At 52.3% G+C, this 22,909-nt stretch overlaps 6 protein-coding genes and 9 non-coding genes across 15 annotated transcripts; 3 read left to right on the top strand and 12 right to left on the bottom strand.

Annotated features, from left to right (window-relative positions):
- Positions 1–403: 403 nt before the first annotated feature.
- On the bottom strand, positions 404–1,783 carry V2A60_005858 (FAD-dependent oxidoreductase; the record flags this gene model as incomplete). Its single annotated transcript, XM_083257156.1, has 4 exons — positions 404–645; positions 705–983; positions 1,051–1,636; positions 1,703–1,783. The coding sequence occupies 4 exons, from the start codon at positions 1,781–1,783 to the stop codon at positions 404–406; spliced, it is 1,188 nt and encodes a 395-aa protein (XP_083113282.1).
- A 1,444-nt stretch (positions 1,784–3,227) lies between these two features.
- Positions 3,228–4,804, bottom strand: V2A60_005857 (FMN-dependent alpha-hydroxy acid dehydrogenase family protein; the record flags this gene model as incomplete). The annotated part of the gene is made up of 3 exons (XM_083257155.1): positions 3,228–3,391; positions 3,457–4,602; positions 4,678–4,804. 3 exons carry the CDS (start codon positions 4,802–4,804, stop codon positions 3,228–3,230), a joined length of 1,437 nt encoding a protein of 478 aa, XP_083113281.1.
- Positions 4,805–5,178: 374 nt separating this feature from the next.
- V2A60_005856 (Alpha/Beta hydrolase protein) lies at positions 5,179–6,882 on the bottom strand (the record flags this gene model as incomplete). The annotated part of the gene is made up of 1 exon (XM_083257154.1): positions 5,179–6,882. The coding sequence occupies one exon, from the start codon at positions 6,880–6,882 to the stop codon at positions 5,179–5,181; it is 1,704 nt and encodes a 567-aa protein (XP_083113280.1).
- A 669-nt stretch (positions 6,883–7,551) lies between these two features.
- On the top strand, positions 7,552–7,637 carry V2A60_005855. Its single transcript has one exon. It is a non-coding gene; the product is annotated as a tRNA-Lys (tRNA).
- Positions 7,638–10,352: 2,715 nt separating this feature from the next.
- V2A60_005854 (sterol desaturase family protein) lies at positions 10,353–11,423 on the top strand (the record flags this gene model as incomplete). Its single annotated transcript, XM_083257153.1, has 1 exon — positions 10,353–11,423. One exon carries the CDS (start codon positions 10,353–10,355, stop codon positions 11,421–11,423), a length of 1,071 nt encoding a protein of 356 aa, XP_083113279.1.
- Positions 11,424–12,249: 826 nt separating this feature from the next.
- V2A60_005853 lies at positions 12,250–12,322 on the bottom strand. Its single transcript has one exon. It is a non-coding gene; the product is annotated as a tRNA-His (tRNA).
- Positions 12,323–12,500: 178 nt separating this feature from the next.
- On the bottom strand, positions 12,501–12,573 carry V2A60_005852. Its single transcript has one exon. It is a non-coding gene; the product is annotated as a tRNA-Lys (tRNA).
- Positions 12,574–12,577: 4 nt separating this feature from the next.
- On the bottom strand, positions 12,578–12,650 carry V2A60_005851. Its single transcript has one exon. It is a non-coding gene; the product is annotated as a tRNA-Phe (tRNA).
- A 1-nt stretch (position 12,651) lies between these two features.
- Positions 12,652–12,723, bottom strand: V2A60_005850. Its single transcript has one exon. It is a non-coding gene; the product is annotated as a tRNA-Ala (tRNA).
- A 3-nt stretch (positions 12,724–12,726) lies between these two features.
- V2A60_005849 lies at positions 12,727–12,808 on the bottom strand. Its single transcript has one exon. It is a non-coding gene; the product is annotated as a tRNA-Leu (tRNA).
- A 3-nt stretch (positions 12,809–12,811) lies between these two features.
- On the bottom strand, positions 12,812–12,884 carry V2A60_005848. Its single transcript has one exon. It is a non-coding gene; the product is annotated as a tRNA-Met (tRNA).
- An 826-nt stretch (positions 12,885–13,710) lies between these two features.
- Positions 13,711–13,782, bottom strand: V2A60_005847. The gene has a single exon. It is a non-coding gene; the product is annotated as a tRNA-Glu (tRNA).
- A 3-nt stretch (positions 13,783–13,785) lies between these two features.
- V2A60_005846 lies at positions 13,786–13,856 on the bottom strand. Its single transcript has one exon. It is a non-coding gene; the product is annotated as a tRNA-Thr (tRNA).
- Positions 13,857–15,568: 1,712 nt separating this feature from the next.
- On the top strand, positions 15,569–16,765 carry V2A60_005845 (uncharacterized protein; the record flags this gene model as incomplete). The annotated part of the gene is made up of 1 exon (XM_083257152.1): positions 15,569–16,765. One exon carries the CDS (start codon positions 15,569–15,571, stop codon positions 16,763–16,765), a length of 1,197 nt encoding a protein of 398 aa, XP_083113278.1.
- Positions 16,766–17,551: 786 nt separating this feature from the next.
- V2A60_005844 (WD40 repeat domain-containing protein) lies at positions 17,552–22,514 on the bottom strand (the record flags this gene model as incomplete). The annotated part of the gene is made up of 4 exons (XM_083257151.1): positions 17,552–21,488; positions 21,547–21,858; positions 21,915–22,041; positions 22,091–22,514. The coding sequence occupies 4 exons, from the start codon at positions 22,512–22,514 to the stop codon at positions 17,552–17,554; spliced, it is 4,800 nt and encodes a 1,599-aa protein (XP_083113277.1).
- Between the last annotated feature and the right edge of the window lie 395 nt (positions 22,515–22,909).

Genomic DNA, 22,909 nt, shown 5'->3' with positions numbered 1-22,909 from the left:
CTAGATGATTGACCGTCTCTCGTTTCGGTCTACAAGCACATTCGGCTAGGGCACAGCCGAGACTAAATGTCCTGGCATGCGCCGTAATGGCGCCTTGCGTCCGACCTTTCTTGGCTGAAAAAAACGACCAGTCATCCTGTCTTCAACGGTCGGCGGGGTGCGTGTCTCCCCCCCTGACGCCCGCACGACGCACGCCTTGCATTTGATTTGCCGCTATCAGGGCAAATTGTGTGACCCAGATTGCATTTACTTCACATTCAATAACAAAAGCATTCTATTGTGTATTCTATCAAACAGCTGCGCCAAGTAGGGGGCGTCTGTCCACTTGTCGCAGCAACTGACTCCGTGTGGGTATATCTACTAATGAATGGGAAAGTTCTCTTACCGTCATCTTACCACACTCTCATTTTCCATGCCCCCTTGTTGCCATTAGCATTTGTTTCACAGTGGCAATATCGAGCGACTTTTCCGCTTCGCACAGTGATTGTTCCACAGCATTTGCGCCTCTCTTCACCACCTCATCATCGTATGCACCCATAATGTCTGCCCGTGATGCGTTATTCCCTGAAGCGCCATGCAGCTGCAGGAGTGCATTTACATAATTCTCCACATCCGTAATGGAGTGTTGAAAACCTTGCCCACGATCTGTTCATCAGAGTCAGAAATACGCTGTTGACACACTATGCACTCGTCATATGACTTACATATGAGCATTGGATGAGCTGCGTCTCCCGCCAGCGTGACACGACCATCGTAGTTGTCCCAGTGAATTGGAACCCAGTACTTCATCTCGTTGACACTCACATAGGCATCGTCCGGAGTCCAATCTATCGCCAGTTGGAATTCGTCACGTAGCGGCGCTGTTTGAGTTCTGACGTAGTCGAGTGCTTCCTGCCCTCGGAGGTCGACGGGCTCGCCGCGCCATATCTTGACCCAAAAGGTTGTCCAGGTGGATCTATCGAAGGATTCCTTGGCGGAGAGGACTAAATATCACAATGCATGTGTCAGCCAACACTGCTTCCTGCAGTTCCGGAAAATGGATTCACGAACCGCCGATGCCGCCTACAGAACTGGTTCCCATCATAAGCGCTGCCACTGGATGCTTGCTGACAATGGCATCAGTCTTGTTCAAATCCTCATATTGGTTGATGCCCGTGGCGAATAGGAAGCCCGAGCCCAGAGGTTTCGATTTCTCCGCTCCGAGCAGAATCTCTCTCACTTTGGACGAGGTGCCGTCGGTTCCGAGAAGATAGTCGGCGTCGACTGTTGTGCCGTCTTCAAACTCTGCTTTGACGCCACCCTCTGTCCGGGTGATAGTTTTCAACGACATGCTCCATCGAATCTCGATGCCCCGAGCCAGGAGCGCGCGCAGACGTCTACGGCTAACACGTCTGGCACCGGGCGTAGGACTGCTGAAAAGGAGATCCCCCGTGACTCCATTATAACACGGGAGAGTCTCGACTTGTGCGCTGAACTGAAGATGTGGGTTGCAAAGGGCTTCACTTAAATCCTCGAGAATGACCTCTGGGACCAGGCGCTTAAGGATGGGCATGGCCCAATGGACGAGCATTGTCCATTCGCGAGGTCGTGCGTCGATGCCGTCTTCCCTTTCGACGACAACCACTCTGAAGCCATTCTGAGTTTGTTAAAAAAAAAGGGCCCCAAAAGAAATATGTCACATCTTCTGCATAGGTTGTCTCACCTGCTTCAACCCCTGTGCTGCAAGGAGCCCCGTCAGTCCCGCACCGACTATCAAGATGATGGGTTTATCCGTACTCGACATTGCCACGGTGTCGATACTTCAAAGCAAGCATGAGGCTGCAGTACACGGAACAAGATATACGAAAAGGAAGTTGTAGCCAAAGTCGAAACGAGCGCTGAAATGAGCACGCATTGCGCTCATTCCTTCCCCCGGTGGTCCCCCCATGAGGGGGACATGTGGTGGCAGTTATGGAGCAGCTTCCTGACAGGCTCCATGCCAACAATGGACACTAAAGACGCGTGATAACGTGGCTAGGCCGAGTTTTGGTATGGAGACTTGTGATATTAGCCCTTTTTGCTGTCTCACGCCACGCTGTAACGACTTTGACGGGAGAATTGGCCGTCCCGGTGGTGTGGTTAAATGCAAGGCTGGCCGCCGGGAGGCCCGAGGGCGGCTGCATGCAAACCCAGAGTAAGTTAATTGGTCCCAGCCTATCCCTGATGAGAAACATGCGGTCATGGCGAGAGTGTTCATTCCGGATGCATAAATGATTATCGCTCCAGGCCATCCCCGACTGGCGGGACTGTCAAGGCAGTATTGCTCCTCCCGGCGTGGGTCATGTCGACAAGTGTGGGACAAAGTAAGTAGCCATTGCCAGGATGCCAGGCCAACTCATCGATGAATGCATTGAGACGAGTCCAATGGCGGCGGCCTTGTCGTTTTTGTGGATTTGGCTTCTCCTCAATGAGCACTCATTGGCATGTTCACATTGAACTTGTCCACATTGTCCAACACATGTCTGTACTTTCCCACTCCGGGTCACCGTCCGTGAACTGCCGAGCTTGAAATGCCGAACCAGCCCATCTCAGCCCCACCTCAGCTGGACATAGCATGAGCCTCCGAGAGAGACGAGGCTGTTCTTGGAACCAGTAGTGGCAATGCGGTGGCTGTCGATTGCAACGACCACGAGGATGCCCTCACGGAGAGCAGCTGTCGAGTCTTGGGGCTGCATTGGGCCATATGCGTGCTTCGCCCTGGGTGACAGTTGAAGCTTTTGCAGTCACGGCTGGAAACATGCAACGACCCCGAAAATTCTAATTCGGTTGCGACCGTTTAGACCAACTGATTTATGGGGAATTCCGCTAGAGCGAGAAAAAGCAAAAAAATGAAACTCTGTAGTTGAGTTCTGACCAGCCACCAGACTTGGGCGTGGACAATATTCGCGGTGGTATGCGTGGATCCGCGCCGCCGCCATTATTACGACACCGGACAGGCATGATCACCCGCGGCGGCGAAAACTGATCCCGGCAAAAGTAAAGTGTAAGCAGCCGTTGCATCGGAGGAACAGAGCCTCTTCATGTATGGAAGTACGTACAAATGGGCTGCCATTATGAATACGACAACCATGTGATGACAGTACGGAGAAAATGACCCGACTCGCGCTTGCTGAAACAAGTCTCCAGCGTTGAAAAAAAAAAAAAGGCCCCGACAAGGAACGCTTCGATGGGGTCAAGGAGCCTGCAGCCTATATCTTGGAGATGATCCTACTCGGCTCCCGCAAATATGCATGCTCACGGTCTGCCACATACCCATCCACCAATTTTGTATTCAGGTACCGTGGGCTTGCGTCAGCCATCAGGTCCGTCATGCCGCAGAGCCTCATTGCAATCTCAATCTCCTCGCGCAGCACTTGGGCTCACATGTTAGTCGATGGGAAATTCCCCCCCAAATACACACGTCCCGGGGTTACTTACAGCTTGCGGCATGTGCGACACCCTCGGCCCCATAGTTGACAGAGTACATGAACGGTCTGCCAAAGCCGACGGCGGACGCCCCGAGGCAGATGGCCTTGACAACGTCGGAGCCTCGTCTGAAGCCGCCGTCGACGAGGACGACGAGCTTGTCAAACGCTTCCGGCAGGTTCTTGTGCAGCTCCAGCAGGGTGATGATTGCGGGCTGCGACGTGTCGGCCGCCCTGCCTCCGTGGTTGCTGACCGCGATTCCGTCGCAGCCGTGCCGGATCGCCATCTGAGCGTCTTCCCACCTCTGGATGCCTTTGATGATGATGGGGAGGTTTGTGAATTTTCGGATCCACGGAATGTCCTGCCATGTCAGCTCGGGATCGATAAAGGTGGCAGTCTGCCGCGCGAGCCCGGCGCCGCTCTTGTTGCCCGGGCCGTTGACCGGGCCCTGACCGGCGCGTTCGTCGTCTTCGCGCTTTGAAATGATGGGCAGATCGACCGTCACGAAGAGCGCCTTGACCTTGCCGGACTTTTGGATGAGCTGAAGCAGCTGTTCCGTCTTTTGGCGATCCTTGTTGACGTAGAGCTGGAACCAGGCGCGCTCAGGTGTCGCCTCGAGAATCTCTTCGTGGGGATACGAGGCTGGCGTCGAGATGCAGTGAACGATGCCTGACGACGCAGCCCCTCTGGCAAAAGCCAGCTCGCCCTCAGGCCCGGCTGCCCGGCCGGTGCCTACTGCAGAGATGTAGACGGGCATGTCGAGCTGACATCCAAAGAGCGACGTGCTCGTATTGACATGCCCGACATTTCTCAATACAAAAGGCCGAAACCATATCCGTTTCAGCATCTCAATGTTTGCATCCCTCGTGATGTTGTCGTTGGACGCGCTGTTCACGTACGCCCACGACTGCTGGCTGAATGAATTCCGGGCCGAGGTTTCAAAGTCGTACAGGTTGATGACCCGGGACAGCGGAAGCTTACCCTTGTCTGAACCGGACGGAGCACCTTTGGGCGTGTCTGGATTCCAGTCCGCAGGAGCCGACACCATGTCCAGCTTGCCGACCTGCTGCTCGGAACCCAACGTCTTTGAAATGAGAGAGGGCGCGTGTACTGCGTTGTATTGGTCCGAGGCATCCTTTCCGGCGTAGCGGTAAATGACTGAACAATTTAGTAACCATCTCATGTCAAAGTCGAAATTAAAAAGAAAAAAAAAACCAGGCCTTTTTCACATACTTTGCGCACCGCCCGGATGTGTGGGCGCGAAACTCGTCATGTCATATACCTGCTCGTCGACCACGATCCAGCAGCTATCCGAGTTGTTGTGCTTGCGCACCTCGGACACTGATATTTTCTTGCTCATGCTCGGTGATGAAGATGGATTCCCACTGGGTGACTGTTACATGCAATCTCACGAGTGCAGACGCGTTCTCTCGCCTTGCTGCCATGTCGTTGGGCGCCGAGCACCGTGTATTTGTAAAGGCAGTCTACTGACTGGGCCCTGGGCAGATTTCCCCCACAGTGCGTAGAATTCCGAACGATACCGCGCCGAGCGGGGGTTTTTCCCCCGCAAAACCGGGCGCTAACTTTGTCGGCATCTCAGTTCGGTTCATGTCAACTGCAAATGCATATGCATATGCATACGAAAGCTCTTTAAAGAGGAGTAAGCTCTGATTAATGGAAAGGGGGGGCTTTTTATTGTATTTGGAATTTCTTCATTAGGTTCTTTCTGCCTCGCTACTTATTAAGCCTCGACGCGCGCTCCGGATCATTCCAGAATGCGCAGTGACGGAGCCTAGCGTTGTCGCATTCCGCTTTTGTGTCGTCGCCGGGGTTCACGGAAAGCTGCTCGGGGCAGCGACCGTGGACCCTGCCGCCGGCCTCGTATCGCGGCCATTCCGGCGACCCCTCGAGCCGGAACGTGTTGGGGTCGCCCGCCGCCACAAAGCTCGCCATGTAGGCGTGGTAGGTGCGCGCCACCCGGGGGAACGGGACGCCCGCCTCGTTCCAAAGGTACGCGGCGTCCGAGGCGTGCGGGATGCCTCGCCACCCGCGCGCCTCGAGAGGATGCCCGGGCGTGTTGAAGCGCAGCCGCCAGGTGGGGATCCCCGCGCTCGACGTCCTCGACGCCGTCTCGCGGCTCGGGCAGATGTACGCCATGTCCGACCACGACGCGGACACTCGGTTGTACTGGGTGCTGTTGGGCGACTGGGCCCAGGCCGAGTCTGGGCGCGCCACGGGGTCTGGGTACAGCTCGTTCAGGATCGCAAGGTCCGTCACATTGAGATATGGACTGAGGTTTTGCCAGAACCGGAGAAAGTCATCGTTCGTCTCAAGGTGACCGGGAGTGTAGTATTTTCCCTCGTCGGTGGTGTGCGTCGTGATGATGGGCAGGTGATGGAAACTCGCGTCCCGGTAGCATTGGGAGCCGGCCCGCTCGAGGCGCGGCCCGCCCAGCACGGGCTGCCAGGGCCAGTTCAGGTTGCTCTCAGCCTCAGCGTATATCCTGGAGCTGACTCGTTCAATCTTGTCTATCGGCGCGTCTCGCAAGCAGCTCATCTGCTCCTCGTCACCGTCGTCAGCGTTGCAGCCGACGTGATGCATCAGCTCTCGAAAGTCGCTCTCGTATCGAGGGTACGTAATGTCCGGAAACGCCCGCGCCGTGATTGCCCCAGACTGGAGCAGTACGCGCGCAAACAAGGGCGATCCTTGATCATCTCCGTAGTTGTGAAAGTACTCGAATGCGGCCGAGTGTGAGCCGGCCGAGAGGCCCCCGAGCGTGATTTGATCCGGGTCACCACCAAACGAGGGTAGATGAGCCTGGAGGAACTGCAAAAAGAAGTGCTGGTCTCTCAGTCCGAGATTCAGCAGGCCAAGCCTCTCAAAAAGACGGCTCGGCAGGAAACCCAAAGAATTTAACCGGTAGTTGAAGGTCACCACCATGACTGGTTGTTCTGACGAAGCGACGAATGAGCCGCCGTCCATTGAACGACCAGAGTACAGTGAGAATGCGCCGCCATGAATCCAGACCAGCGCTGGGAGTTTTTGGGTCAATGGAATACCGGCCGGCCGGTACACGTTAAAATTGAGACATGACTCTGACTGCTCTGCAGAATACTCGTAGCTTGTGTCTTGAATACAGATGGGACCAAAGTGATTCGCGTCTTTGATGCCATCGAACCGCTCTGGCTGTTGTTCCACGGGCTTGAATCGTCGGTCGCCGACAGGCTGCAGAGCATAGTCGACGCCAAGCCAGGCGTCGACCGGGCGCGGTAGCCCGAGGCCGCTGATGCTCTCCGACAAGCGGAATCCTTGGTACTGACCAATTTCGGCAAGGTTCACCACGGGCGCAACGCTTGTCGCCAGGCCGGAATACTCCAAGCCGCCCATCGACCCCAGCAGGGCGGAGCTAACGATGGCCCCAAGGGAAGGCTGAGCCATGTCCAAGATGCCGTCACAGCTGCCGTCTGGAAGAGGGTGAAATGTGCGTATACAAAAACAGATAGAATAGCAAGCCGAAATGAGAAGCGGATGCTTCCCTCTGTAGTGTCTTGTGGCCCGCGGAATGGGCTTGGACCACTAGCCAGTTGCGCAACGCGGGGTAAGTTTTTGCTGTCTGCAATGGCGGAACTGCGCAGATTGCATGCGCCGGAATCATTTTGGAACTGATAACTACTTAATAACTTGTACGAGGCAAGTGCGCAAATCAGAATACAGCGGAGCTCAATACTTCGGCATCTAGTTCTAGCCCCGTGCCAGACTTTTACTGTCCCGAAGCGATCGTATTACAGTGACACTTCTGTCCTCATCTTCCCATTAGTTTTAATTCCTGATAAACTTTGTGCTCGCTCTTTTCCATCATGTAGATCACATCATGGGCAATCCAAGTGATGTTCTATCACCAGTCATCACTTCCAGTAACAGAACAGTGCCTCCAAGTACTTGGATCCATCAGTAGGCAGCGCAGTTGGCTGGACCAGCGCCACAACTCAAGTCTCTCCACAGCGGGGCCCTCGAGCGCCAGTCAACCACTCATACTGCGAAGCCTTCATAGTAGCAAATAAGGTGACGCCTTTCAACAAGATCCACCGGGTAATACGCCAGTATCCTGCCCGGTTAGCTCAATCGGTAGAGCGTGAGACTCTTAATACGAGTTCACCATCTCAAGGTTGCGGGTTCGACCCCCGCATCGGGCTTTTCCTATACATATCACGATTGAACCATGGATAGTAATATCCGGGGATCCTTTTTTTTTCCGGGTTGAGATTTTTTGCTCTTTCATCTCTTTTTTCTACATCGCTCCTAGACGATGACTCATGCATTTTTTTTCTTCTTAGAGAGGCAAAATTCTACCAAATCATTTAACGTGTGTCGAGGTTGACTGGCTGGCGGCTCCCAACTTGGCCAGCTGCCCTGTCTCAATTTTGCAACAATGCCCCATAAACTCTATCTTAGTGCTCATCCTGCTAGTTTTAACTGTCCATATAATTCTCTCGTGGTATCTTGGACCATTGATACGGGTTTCCACGCGACAGATCTCTTAAATGTTACAGGGTCTGTTGGATGCAGAATTCTCAGGATGACAGAGGGCAGTGCTACCACCTTTGACAGAGACAAGCTTCATCATGGTTAACGGATCTTGCAAGAGCAAATGAATTTGCTTGCACTTTGGGATCATCTCAGTGTGAAAGCTTGAGATTGATATTTGCACTGGCAAACATGTGCATCGATGGTACCCAATGCCTGAGGTAGCCGTCAGAACTAGGTTGAGAATGACTGTCCCATTAATGGTATGGAACACCTCTCTAGTTTCCACTTCGAAAAGAAGTAATCGGTTGGAGCAGGACTGACTTCGGTCTATTCTCGGGATTCAGAATAGCCTCGAGCCACGGCCTCAACCGGGGGAAATATTACACTTCATGTAGTATTTTCCCTCTTTTCTTTTTTGTAAGCCACATACCGGAAAATTTGATTTCTGTGTTATATACTCAGTATCATTTATTATTGCGGTATCAATGTAGGTTTCAGCCTACTTGGAATTCAATATGGAAAAACACGGGCTTGGCTGTTTATGATAGATCAGCGATCAACCATTCGGTAAGGAGAGGGGTAATCGACGATTACTTACTTAGATTACCTATCCATAGCAGAGTCATACTCGATCACATGCACTTGAACAGTTGGCAGCGTGGTGGAGCCGACTCGGTTTTCCTTCAACAAAGGGCTTGTGCCATCAAGACTCCGAGTCTCACTATTGCAGTAATTGAAAGTCTGAAAACCACTGGGCTGTATTCTTAGAGCCTTGCTCCAGACTATATATACAGATTCAATGGGTTAATGGCTACCATCGTCTTATGGAAGAGTTCTTTTGGCCTGGTCTGAGTTTAGAGTCGTGCGGAAGCTGCTACATGATCACCATTATGGAGCGTTGAAACATATACCTCTTGTAGTCTTCACAGCCATGCAGTCAAAGCTTATTATATTTTTTGTGTTAGTTTCGACTGTGGTAGAAAAGGGTGATGTGCCTTGGGAAGGCGGAGCAGAAACGCGCAAGATCATTCCTGAGGAGCCTACATGGAAACCACTTGAGGGGTCTGGCGCCGAGTGCATCTTTCGAATTGCCCGAGAACAATACAACAGCATTTCAAAAGTGCCTTGAAATCACAACAATGACAGATTTGTTGGGAACTGAGCTTTGCGCGGCGGGCCGGCGCAACCGATGCTTAACGAGACCTAGCCACGCAAGCTTACACGTTGGCGATTCTTCACATGTTTCTTTTTCGAATATTTTTCTTTTTGAATATAACGATTGAGAGGTTGCACAGAGAACAAACTCCACATTTCTCCAAAGAGTCAGGTCCGAACGGTGATGTTGCGTTGGAGTTGGGCATACGGAACGGAGTCGGAGACTCACGCCCCTTCCGCTCGGCCCGGTTCGCGGGTATCATGAACACTGGCGGCGCCTGACAGCTTTTAGGCATCCAAACAATGTCTGCCCGCATCTACCAATGTATACCGCACACTTTTCAACGGGTTCCCAAAAAAAAACGGTTATTTTTAGCGCAGAGTAAAATTATCAGGTGATGTTTGCTCTGGCGCATCCCGAAGGGAACGGAGACGGAGCAGCCTCAGCCGACACACGCAAAGTATCCATAGCTTGTCTGGCATTGACGTGTTTGGGGCCAATGGGCCAATTGTCAGGTCCCATTTCCGCAATCACATGCAAACTGTCGTCTTACTCTTGCGTGCACGTTTTTTTTTTGTTGTTTGTTGAGTAAAAGGCAGGTCCGCGTCAGGAAAGCAGCAAGACGAGGCGTGTAAGCTAATGCTATGACGACCCGACCCTGAATCAGAGCTTAGCTTGCCCTAAATACAAGTTGTAGGAGTTGATGCAGGAAGTGGTCATGCAATTGGGCGCCGCGTGTAGCGTCAATGACCGGTTTCCGAACGCCACCGTTGCCCGTTGCATGCCAATGGGCTTCCCATGCCCGAGTTGGAAGAACGATGCAATGACGCTCCCACGTGTCATTCTAACTTTTTTTTTTGTTGGGCTGTCTATCATCCCGTTTGATTCGCCACGCAATGATTGTTCAGGACAAAAGGCGGGGAAGCCCGAGTCCACCATCACATGTGAGCCCTCCTACTAGTAACTCCCTACTGGTAACCCCCCCTAGCTTCGCCAAAATGGGCTAATGATGTTGTAGGTTCTCGTTGCAACTGTGGAGAGAGACTGGAAGAGACCCTAGCGTGGCATAAATAGGGCGGCTCCCCACCCTCCGCCACACTGGGTTCGGTGTCTTTGGTCTTATAAGTCTGCAACTCCCCTCTCCCCCCGAGTCATCGAGCAACGTGTCTCAGAGCTTCAACCGTTCTCTGGCTATTTTATCCAAGATCAAAATAAATAAATAAAAATGGCAACAGCCACAGCAACTACGACGATACGGCGAAACCCCAAGGACTCCATAAAGTCGACGTGGCGACTGGATCCCAACAAAGATGGCTGGACCCTGGCGCACCACCTCTTTGGCTTCCTCGACATTCACCAGTCGGAACTCAACGTTCCCGCCCCGGTTCACCAGAAGAGCGAGCCGGTCCCGTACCTGCCCAACTGGCAGATGAACGCCTTTGTCCTCTTCTGGGGCGCGCTGCCGCTCATCGGCCACCACGTCTTCCACAGGCTCACGGGGGTCGACGTGCACATTGGCTTCGCGTACCTCTACTATGCCGTCGCCATCGCCGCCTTTGGCGTCCACGAGCTCCGGATGCTGCGGCGGCTCGGCCAGCGCCACGGGTACCTCGACGGCGACAAGCACGGCCGCGACGACGTGCCCGACGCCACGGTGAAGAAGGTGGCCGACTCGCTGCTGCTCGCCATCACGTTCCGCCCGGCCGTCCTCGTCCTCCTCGCCTACCGCAGCGGCGTGGCCCCCGAGTCCATCAACCTGTACCTGCTGCCTCTGCAGGCGGCCCTCTACCCCATCGTCACCGACTTTTGGTTCTACTGGTACCACCGCCTGATGCACGAGATCCCCTTCCTCTGGAAGTTCCACCGCACTCACCACCTCACCAAGCACCCCAACGCGCTCCTCACCATCTTCGCCGACACGGAGCAGGAGATTTTCGACATTGCCGTCATCCCGGCGCTGGCATTCTTCACCATGAAGTTGATCGGTCTCGAGCTCAACTTTTACTCCTTCTGGATGTGCCACATGTACGTGTGGTTCACCGAGCTCCTCGGCCACTCTGGCCTGCGCGTCCATCTCCACGCTGCCTCGCCCATCTCTGGCCTCTTGGGCTACCTCGGCGTAGAGCTGGCGCTGGAAGACCACGACCTGCATCACCGTACTGGTTGGAAAAACAGCCACAACTATGGCAAGCAAACCCGCGTGTGGGACACGGTGTTCCGTACTTGTACCGAACGCATCGAATGCAAGGAGAACAATGTCAACTATGACGACATTGCCTCGTTTCCTTTATTTTAAAATCAGACAAGATTTAGTAGGCAACATCTGAAGCGATGAAGGAAAAAATGTTTCAAATCTCTCAAGAGGCATGAATAGCCAGTGTTATATTAGCAAGCATTGTTATGAGTTTATTATAGGTCTGAAAATACAAAATTCAAAATGACATTAATTCAAGATTACCACAAATAGACGAATGAGCCCGCCTTTTTACAAACTTGGGACTCTGAGCACGGTCACCAGAAACAGCTACCTAGCCCTCAATAAGCGGGTGGCGAGATCAAATTCTTGATAAAAGTACGGAAACGGCCAGTTGATGCATCGGCACTACTATGGCTTGTGCGGCGAGAAATCGAGTTTGTTATCTCGCAGCTACCAGTCGAAGGGTGACGAGTGGTCACCATCCGGTTGGTCCGATCTGGAGACGGTTAGTTAGCTTGCGCCAAGAGCATCAACAAACTGCCTCATGTGCAATTTACGATGCGCATTGTTAATCTTGGCCTGCTCGAGCATGGCCTGGTATTTCGCTTTAGCAACCGCTGAAGTAGACGGCATCTTGATTCTTCTTTTATTTGTGTATTTGGGGCTGGTTGCGTCAAGTTGGTGTCTTGCTCAAGTTCAGCCGCTCGACCAGGCCTTTTTAAGAGAGGGGATGCCGGTTGCCGATCACTATTGAGTTGTCTCGTGATCAGCCCACCCCGCGCGCCCCCAGCTTCTGTCAAATCACGGATAGCGCAGAAAGCTCATTACTAAAATGCAAAGACGATCATGTCGGGGGGACCGAATAGGTAGATTGGCGCACAATCCGTATATATTGCTATCATTAAGGAATATAAGTATACTTAAGGGTGGAAACCCTGGTTCGAACAGGGAACTTGCTATGCCACAAATAGCTGCTCTACCGATTGAACTATAACCACCTTACCTGTAATTATCTCGAGGTGATTCGAACACCCACTATTGAATACCAAAAATTCATGATTTACCTATTAATCTACGAGATATGATATAAATAATAGGAGTCGAACCTATACGAATATAAATACAATGGCACCTAAAACCATCCCGTCTACCAATTCCGGCATATTTATATTTATATAGGATTTGTAGGAATCGAACCTACATTTTGATGATTAAAAGTCATATGCATTCACCGTTATACTAAAATCCCTATTTGCTCGTGATAAGATTCGAACTTACAACCTAAATAGCTTCAATATTTCGCTCAACCAATTGAGCTTCACAAGCTTGGAGAAACTAGGAATCGAACCTAGGCTTTTAACGTGCAAAGTTAACATTCTACCAATTGAATTATATCCCCTTATATCCAAGAAAGGACTTGAACCTTCAAGACCGAAGTCTACAAAGCTTAAGTTTGTTGTGTTTACCAATTTCACCACTTGGACATATAGGGCTAAAGTGACTTGAACACTTATTATTACTGTTATGAGCAGTATGCTTTACCGATTAAGCTATAACCCCTTATTATAAAATATAATTATTGCATTTTATATTATTATAATATTTCTATATAGTATTCTTTATTGTTAAAATAAAGAGATTTATTAGTTTTAATTATTTTAGTTACTGTATAAGAACTAACTTTTAAAAATTCTGCACAACTAGTTATACTATTAAAAGTTTTAAATACCAATCCTTGATTATCTATAAGTTTGACTTTTAGAGGCACGCCTACTAAAGTTGTATTTATTATAATATTTAATCAATATTCTACCATCTTCTAATTTTTCATAATTAGACGGACCATTAAGAATTGTTTTTATCTCTGAAGAAGTAAAAGTTTTATTTATTTTCATAGGTTTACTAGTAGAAAGTCTATTATTATTCATTTTATTTAAGAGGCACGCCTACTCATTTTTAATAAAATGCCCTTGTTCACTCATTCTTATCGTTTTCGGTATAATACCGTATACGCTTCACCCGTTAGTCCTAGAGTCTAGTAATCCCACTTAGTTATACTGTCTAGGCGTGGTTTAGGGACACTTCTGCTACCCCTGGTTAATCCACCAACCTGATTAATCCTTTTTAGCTATGGAACCTTCCTAAACAAGAATAAAAAAAATATATACATATTTGTCTATACTACAAAATATTAGCTTAATATAAGTACTATTATGAGCAGTATGCTTTACCGATTAAGCTATAATACGTGATATATTATAAGTTATAATATACATAAATTTTTGTTAGTACAATAAAACAGCTCTATATAAATACGCGGACAAAGGAATTGCACCAATATTTTTCGATCATGAGCCGAACGTGTTTCTATTACACTAATCCGCTATAGACTAGACAGGGGTCGAACCTGCGATGGTAGCATTGAAAGAGCTATGTCTTACCACTTGACTACTAATCCTTAAGCCCAATGCAAGTATCGCACTTGCTTCTATTGATTACAAAACAATTGCATTACTTTTATGCTAATCAGGCTATAAATAAAAATGATATATATATACATAGTAATTTATAAAATTAGTACTTTCATAATACAAATCTCTAGATTCTTACAAAGAAAGCCTATTGTGTATTATTCTAATACATATATTTAAGAAATATCTTAAGATAAGCTTCGTGCCTATATGCTTTCAGCACTTATCCTTAACCAACTTAGCTTTCCTGCCGTGCTTATATAATATATTATCCTAGCGAACGATACATCCTCTGTATATATTATTTATATACATTTATATAAATAGCAATAACGCAAGTTATTGAATTAATACCGTATTGACCTAAATATAAATATTTATAACTAAGTATTAATTTATAAATATATAAATATTTATACTATCTATATATTTAATAACAGGGCACATAAACAACAGGTAAACCATAGATTAGTAACTATAATTTGTATAGCGCTGCGAAGCAGCGCATTCCGGAACTTGCACGACAATGTCTTTGTAGTCCGCCTTGATCATGGCGTGGTGATGTGTAGGAATGCAAAGTTGATATGTCACGCTGTCGGGCCAGTAACAACCTGGCCCGACTCCTTGTCCGCAGCCGGTCCCGACGGGAGCTTGGCTATCTCATCCACCATTGTTTTGTATACGTAGACACCTTTCTTTTCAAATATATTTCATACTTACAAAACTCCTCTTCAGATACTCATTAATAGAATCCGATGAAAACTGCAAATATATTTACAGAACACATGGCCGAGAGCACTAGCAAGAGTGCTGGTGAGAGCGTTGGTCAATTTTTGGCCAGAGCACTGATAGGAGAGTAGGGACAAGGAAAGGAGGAGGTTCTCTCTAGTTAGCACTCTGACATCCGCTCTCGCCAGTGTTCTTTCCAGTACTCTGACCGTACTAGTGCTCGCTATCATTTTCTCTATATAGAGGTTTGGAATAACCGTTTAGTTGTTCTCTAGCAATCTCTCATCAAGAAACATGTCTGTTTCGCCAAGCCTTGTTGCCCGACATCACCCAACGACGCACGCGGCTGGCAAGGAGCGCGCGAGAAAGCCGTCGGTAGGAACTGTCTGATAACGAAGATAAATACCCACTTACACACCCATTTAAGCATGCGAACGCGCGCTCACAACATGAATCCCCCCCCTTGTTGCCCCTTGTTGCCCCTCTCTGCAAGGTTGTTTTCTCTCGCCTTCTTTTCGAGAATAACCAACGTCGCCCTCGACTGTACCCGATCGGCACCCAACGCCGTCTGCCCCGGCTCTTGTGCGACGAGAGACGGTGGAAGATGCTAACTAGCGCCTTGGAGCTGGTCTAGAATCCGGGGTAGATTTGGACTTTTTTCCCTTCCCCTCCCCCCATCCCCAGACCACTGCAACAACCTGGGCGCAGATACCAAGCCATGATGGGCGCGCACCTGACCTGCGCAGCGTTATCGGAGCCCTTTGCAGAGAGATGTACGACTTTTTGTCGAGCATGTGCGGGGTGATGGAGGGGAAAGAAAGACGTGCCCGACGTCTCGAGGAAGGGGGGGGAGCACGCTCCGAAACTGAATGATAAAAAGAGTAGGCTTCGCTCCCTCCCCTCCCTCCGTACCGCCTGGCTTTCTACAAGAAACTCCCTTTCTTTCTCGAGGAGGAAGCAATTTCACCGTCCAAACTTTCCCTTTTCAACAAAGAATCCCCCCCCCCCCCCCCCCCCCCCTCTCCTCCCTCTTGGGAAACACAAATGACGACAGAGTACGACGTTGCCGTCGTCGGGCTCGGCGCGCTGGGCAGCGCGGCCGCCTACCACGCGGCGCGCAAGGGGGCGCGGGTGGTGGCCTTTGAGCAGTTTGAGCTGGGCCACGTGCGCGGCGCGTCGCACGACACGTCGCGCATCGTGCGGACGTCGTACGAGGCGCCGCAGTACGTGACGCTGGCCAAGGCGGCGTACCGGGACTGGGCGGCGCTCGAGGCGGCCGTCGGCGGCGGCGGGCAGGCGCTCGTCACCGTCACCGGCGGCCTCGTCTTTTTGCCCGAGGGCGGGCCCCTCTCGGCCGCGTCCTTTGCGGCGAGCCTGGACCACAACGGCATCCCCTACGAGCTGCTCGCCGCCGACGCCGTCCACGCCCGCTGGCCCCAGTTCCGCGTCGCCGACTCCGTCCGCGCCGTCTACACCCCCGACTCGGGCATCGTGCACGCCACCAAGGCCGTCGCCGCCATGCAGCACCTGGCGCGCGCCCACGGCGCGCTCCTCCGCGAGCGCACCCGCGTCACCGCCGTCACGCCGTCGCCGCACGGGGACGGGGACGGGGTGGAAGGCGGCGGGAGCGTGCTGCTGACCGTCGAGACCCCCGGCGGCGGCGGCGGCGGCGGCGAGTACCGCGCCCGCAAGGTCATCCTGGCCACCGACGCCTGGACCAACGAGCTGATTGCCCCCCTGGGCGTCCACATCCCGCTGCAGGTGTCGCAGGAGCAGGTCACCTACTTCAAGCCCGCCGACGTGTCCGCGTTCGAGGCCGACCGCTTCCCCGTCTGGATCTGGCACGCGGACCCGTGCTTCTACGGCTTCCCCGCGTACGGCGAGCCGACCGTCAAGGCCGCCCAGGACGCCGCCATGAACCTGACGACGCCCCGGGAGCGGACCTTCGTGCACTCCCCGAAGCTGCTCGACGACCTGTGCGCCTTCCTCGCCGGCTTCCTCCCCGACGAGCGACGCGAGCCCCTGCGCACCGTCACCTGCCAGTACGCCATCACGCCCGGCCGCCAGCTCGTCCTCGGCGCCCTCCGCAGGCACCCCGACGTCATCCTCGCCCTCGGGGCCGCGCACGCCTTCAAGTTTGCGCCGGCCATTGGCAGGAACCTGGCCGAGCTGGCACTCGACGGACAGAGCACCGACGACTTGTCCAAATTTGGCATACCAAGCGGTACTGGCAATGACTGAAAGAAAACCATGATCGATATGCAGCTGAATTTTTGTAAATTTGAAACAGATCAAAAGGGGGGGCTTTGGAAAATCTGTTTCAGACGTGATAATCTGTGTCCAAAAATTCACAATGTTGGCCAAGCTAGGTAATCCTCTCGACACGTACAATGTTGGATGCTCAGGACAATATGACATCTTTTTTTCGTTAGCTATAGCCCCCTTCCGCCCATAACCTCTACAACGAGAGAGCCCTCTCGCGGCTCTTCTTCTACGTGGGAAGCTTAAACATTCACAATTTGTAATGGGCAAAACGTTTGAAGTGAAAATAAGAATATTCAGCCCCGACTATCTGGTACAAGGTGCCGCGAGGCAGCATTGTAAAAAAAAAAAGAGGACAAGAGTATATATATGGAAGAAACCAAGAATTTGCTTTTCACAGGTACTCATCAGAGTTTCCAGCTTTGCCTCCGTATTCGTGAAATCTGCGCATCCCCGAGCTGCAGTTCGTACGCAATGGTAAAGAAAAACGAAGCCTTGAAACGGTGTAGCGCGCGAGCAAGAGCAGCCAGCATGCAAAATCTGGCTCAGTAATGGGGGGGGGGGAATGAACAGAAGAAAAGAATAGTGCAAAATGAGAAAAGAAAAGAAAAAACAAAAGAGGTATTGTCATGGCCAGCTACAAGCCAAGAATTGCCGAAAAAGGACCAACATAAAGATATTGCAGGACAAAAACAGGTGCAAAAAAGAAGCAAAATATCCCACCAAACCCGACGCCCGCTTGCATGTCATCACAGCGCAGCTATCCTAAATCATCTCGCTACGGTGTAGACCAGTCGACATATGCTTGCCCTTTTTGTCAATCGGCGAGCGAATCGCATCCTGGTCATACATGACAGGAGGCGGCGCCAGGATGGGCGACTTGGTCGGGTGATACGCTGAGCTGCTCAACATCTCCGTTGCTGACGGCTGAGGGAACGTGTTCTTTCGGCTGCGGCTACGGCGTTCCGAACCCCGTGTGCTGCGACCCGAAATACTCCCCTCGCCGCCAACACTCCGTCCGCGGTTGTGGCCGCGCGACGGCGGCGGTACTGGCGGTGACAGCACAGGCACCATGTTGTCATTTGGTGCAGCAACTGGCGGTTGCTCATCATCATCCATCACAATCTCAATCATGCCAGATCCAACTGCTCCGCCGGGCCCATACTTTGGCCTTGTATGAGGCAGAGGTGCAGGAGGGGGCGGTGGAGGCTTGGCCAAGTGTTGAAGCTCCTTCAGCATGGGCGGCATCATGGGAGCCGGTGGCGGCGGCGGAGGAAGTGGCTCCTCGTTGGAGCGACGACGTTCCCCGCTCTGCACGACGGCATCAATGTTGGGGATTCCGCTGCTACTCATCTTTCTGCGAAAATGTGGCGGGTCATCCGGAATTGGCGCTGACATGCTTCGTGGAATCATGGGCCGCGCTGGTGGCTGATACACAGTCGACGGCAGCAGTGTCAGTAAGCTTGGTGCCTGGTCGTCTTGAGAAGGCGGCTTGGCTTCTTGCAGTTCTTTGACCGGCAGCGGTGGGACAGGCGGGACTTTGCTGTTCGACATTCCGTTGGACAGGACGAGTCGCATGGCTTTTGGAGTTGCCGGAAGACCAATCATGGGACTCGCACCTCGCGCATACATATTTTTGGGCGGCTCGGTTGCGCTTCTCGGAGGAAGCTCCTCGGGGAGTGGCTTCGGTTCGGAAGTTTCCACCGTGATCCGCTCGGGGATGGTGGAAGGTGCGTATTCGTCGGGATGCAATATACCTGGCGTATGTGCCCGCTGTGCCAACGACTTTCGACGGTCCTCAAGCTCGCGCGCCGCCTGCTCTTTGCGCCTCAATCTTTCGTCCCTAAACTGCCGTAAATCCCCGGCATGTTCGGTTGACGCGGCGCGTGACCGTTGTGGGAGCGCCGAGTCCAACGAGTCAGGAATGATAAACTCCTTTGGTCTGGCCTCTGAGGTTTCGCGCTTAGTTGTGGCGGGCGAATTCAATCCCTGGCTGACGCTCCGACTATGTTTTGCTCTGAAAGCCTCTTGTTCCTCCATGGCTCGCTTGAAGTCCTCCTCATCCTCGGAGCCTTGCAGGTGCAGAATACTTGCTGACAAGGGTACAGGCGAGGTGGGCGAGAGAGCCTTGATGCTGTCCCTACCTTGACTTCGTCCACGGGTATCCAGGGTTGACGGCTGTCGTTTTCGGTCAGGGCTGCGACCTTTGCTGCCACGACTTGACGTACGGCTTGATCCCTTAGTTCTAGCCTTGTTCGATCTTCTCGACGTGGTAGACTCTCCTGCGTTGAAAAACTTTGGCGTCGTCAAATTGGCCAAATCTTCTGGGGACATGGGGACTGGAGATGTAGGAGACCGCTTTGGTTTGACCCAGCTCCGAGCTGTGGCACGGCCGCGGTCTTCTGATGGCTCCCGGGACCTTTCCCGTCTATCTCGACTGCTTTGGCGAGTCCTGGAGCTTTCACGAGGCCGTTCTTTACTGTGACCTCTGCTTCGATTTCGATTGGAGAAGTGCTTGGCAGCCTCGAGACTGTGTATGTAGTCATCCTTCTGTCGTCCGTGTCTGTAGCTTCGACCTGCGCTAGAGTTGGAAGTAATGGAGCTGGCAACAGATCCTGGACCACGGCGCCTCGTTGGCCAGTGAAACCGGGTCGAGGATGCAACTGAGTTCTCCGGGGACATGGGGTCGTTCATTGTGGGCTGAATGGGAGGCTGCAGTTCAAGATGTTTGCCGCTGGGGATACGGTTTCTTGAACCATTTCGTACATTGCTCTTGCTTTCCTGCATACGTGCCATGACATTTTGGTCGGGAGACGGGGGGCGCTCACCGGCCTGATAGTCGGCAACAACGCGCGTAAATCGGTCGCGCATCATCATAGGACTAGCGGTGGATGCACGCGCGAGGGAGTTGCCTGCAGCAATATTATCATAGTCGGCAGAGGACATCCGGGAGTGGCCGCCACGCCCATGTCTACTGGCTTCGCGTGCTAACGAGTCGCGGCTCATGTCGTTGGGTGCTTCGCCGATGGACGGAAGGCGCCCGCGGCTCGCCAAAGAGCCACCAGGCCTGGCAGAGGTGGGCGTGTTGAAGCGACTGTTGCTAGATGGACGCAAGAATGCAGTTGCGGCTTCGTAAGATCCACCCGGGGAGATGGCCGAGTCTGCAATCGGGGTCACGCCCGCAGCGATGGGAGTTTGGCCATCATCCATGTTGGCATAGAATTTGGCCTTTTGGGTTCCATCGCCAAATGAGGTGATGAGCTTCAAGGCAGATGACTTGGCAACACTTCGCTGCGGGCCGCGTTGGATTCCCGGCGGCGACAGCGGTGGGCTGAGAACTTCGGGAATGCTTGGGGTGATGCTCTGGAAGTTGAGCTGAACTGCCGACGGCGATCTCCATGGCTCTGTGGATTCCTGACCCGTACAAGCAAAACACCTGATCGCCAGCTGTTGCTGGTGATGTTGAACAGCCCATTCACCCCACTTCCTGATGATGGCTGCTTGACGTTCCCAAACGCTGGGGAATGCAAGACAAGTCAGGATCAGGGCCTCCATGTATCGCTTATGCGATACATAAATCTCGATTGCATCATTCTGGTCACCCATACCGAGCATTATGGTAACAGCAACATGAATCTCTCCGCTCTCCAGGAGTCGCTGGACGTAGACCCGGCCAATCTTTTGCTGGCCAGCAGCACTACCGACACCGCTAAGCGCAAATAACATCCAATCAGAAGAAGTCATATCTTTAGCGCTACCACCCATCATGTCGGTTTCCATGTCGCCAAGCCATTTGGACAGAAGAATTCGGCTGGAAGATCCGGTCGGGTGCCGACCCATCTCATCGCGGATCAGATCCTCGACTTCGGCATGCCAGCCAAAAATGGTGCTCAGCATTTGTCTCCTCAGGTCATCATTCGTCAAGCGCGAGTTGTCGGCGTTCATGGGGTGTTTGTATGGAATGTCGCTAAGTCGCGTCCTCGTAAATTTGAACAGGTCGTGAACTTTGTTGTCATCGGGGCTCCGAGGCACCTCGTGGCGTAACCTTGATGGGCGGTGGCGAGAACGCGAAGAGGCGATGCTGGTGCTTCCCAAAGAGTATCCCATGGAATATGCATCGATATCCTGTTGCCGACCAATAGTGGAAGATTTGAGCGAGGTTCCAGCCGAAATGTAGGTATTCTGTGATCGTATGGACGCAGGGTGACGACCCGGCGTACGCGATCCAGCAGAGGCAGCAGAAGACTTTGATTGAGACGAGGAAAGACCACTTCTGCTAGAGACGGGGCTTGCTGATTCGTATGTTTCGTTGCCGGAGTCGGGATGAGCCTGGCCACGAGCAATACGTGCAAAGGGCGAGAGATGGTCTTCGTCACTCTCTGAAACGTTCATTTCCAGAGGAATGGAGCTCATTGAGCTTTCTGATTCTGAGGTATGGATTGTGGTGGCCGAATGGACAGATTGATTGGCAGTTTCCTCGATTGAGTTTGGAGGCGAGGGCGGCAGATGGCTTGTCGGATGCTGGACATTTGCGACCATGATAGCTGGCGAGTTCAGATCAAATTGCTGCACGGTGCCGTTGGGGCCGACTGTGAAAAGGCTCGCGCCAGGTCCGTAGAGCGCCATGCCCCGAACGTGCTCGAGAGTGGGAATAGAGTCAAATGTGACATGCTTTGTACGGACGTCCCAGGAGAGGGTTTCACTATCTTGGTCAGTACTCGGCCATTGGTGCCATACGTTGAAGAAATTATGCGCCGTACCTGTCGGAGAACTGGATGACACGGCCGTTCTTGGACCAGCCCATCCAATTGGAGCCTTTTTCAATAGCTTCGGCCTTGCGCAGAATTCGAACTACTTTGGCGGGGTCTTCGATGTTGTAAGCTTTCGTGACACTCCAAACTCGCAAATCACCATCATGTTTCTGCACAGCAAGCATCTCCGACTTTTGTCGAGACGAAGAGGCATGCCAAGAAAGGTTGATGACAGGCGACGGCGCTCGAGACGTTGTCAAATTGTGCATGATGGTGAACCGAGGTTGAAGCCGAGCAACAAGAAGAGTGCCAGTTTGAAAACTGTGTCACGTCAGGATTTAGACAAGTGCAGGGGGGGAGTGAAGTGGGCGGCATACCCGATGGCAAAGGTCAGACAATCTTGCGATGGAGCTAGGGCGGTGATGGCGGTTTGCTCCAGCGTTTTTGTCCTCATGTGCTCCGAAGTAGAGACCTCGAAGATGGTAATTGAACCAAGGGTATCACCTTGTTGAAACGTTAGTTGAAAGAGTTGAATTTGGATCATGAATCGTACCAAAGGCCAAGTTGCCGTTGCGCATCCAGGTAATGGCAGTTATGTGACAATTCGACATTGCGGTGAAGCTCTTTAGCGCTTCGCCTGTCATAAGGTCCCATATAATGACTCGTCTGCTGCTATCATAGCTAGCTGCTATACGTCCGCCGCCGTACTGGCTATGGTTGTCGATGGCAAGCAGCAAGACTTCATGCTGGTGGCCTGTAAAGCGGCGCTCGATGGTGAGAGAGTCGTGGTGGCAGCAGACGATGGAAGAGCCTTGAACGTATAGAAACATGGATGCCGTGGCGCCAGAAGGATCGAAATACTTGAGATCCTGTATGGAAGGCATCTCAGACTCGTGCGCGTTGCGCCCCCTCGCGGTGGAGGATCGCTCCGAGGCCCGTGAAATGGCATGGCCCTGGGAAGACGCCGGGGCAGACATGCTGGGTGACGGAACCAAAGAGTTTCAAGGAGACAGGCTCGCGTGTGCTTGTGTAGCGTGGGGGTTAGTCTCGATCCTTTCAGGCGTGGTTGTTGCGACCGAGTCCGAGGCCCTGCAGGAGGGACGGTTCGCAGCAGTTGTCCTGCAGTGAGTCGTCGTCACAGGGCAGGGGCGGTAGGCGATGCCGTGGGACGGCGAGCACACCGTTCCACGATGATATCCGTGGATCAAAGCCTCTGTGCCTCGTAGCGAGAGCGCAGGAGGCAAGGACCCACGAACGAAGGTTGTAAAGTCGTAAACTCGGTTCCGATGCTGGTCTGGGTGGCGAATTACATGGAGGCGCTGATGGAAGAAGAGTTAGTACCGGGGAAGGGACGGATCGCGGTAAGAGTCTC

This window comes from Cordyceps javanica, chromosome 3 (genome assembly GCF_051103115.1).
Source record: "Cordyceps javanica chromosome 3, complete sequence".
Taxonomy (NCBI): Eukaryota; Fungi; Ascomycota; class Sordariomycetes; order Hypocreales; family Cordycipitaceae; genus Cordyceps; species Cordyceps javanica.
The sequence above is the reverse complement of the archived record's forward strand: the minus strand, read 5'-3'. Positions and strand labels throughout refer to the sequence as shown.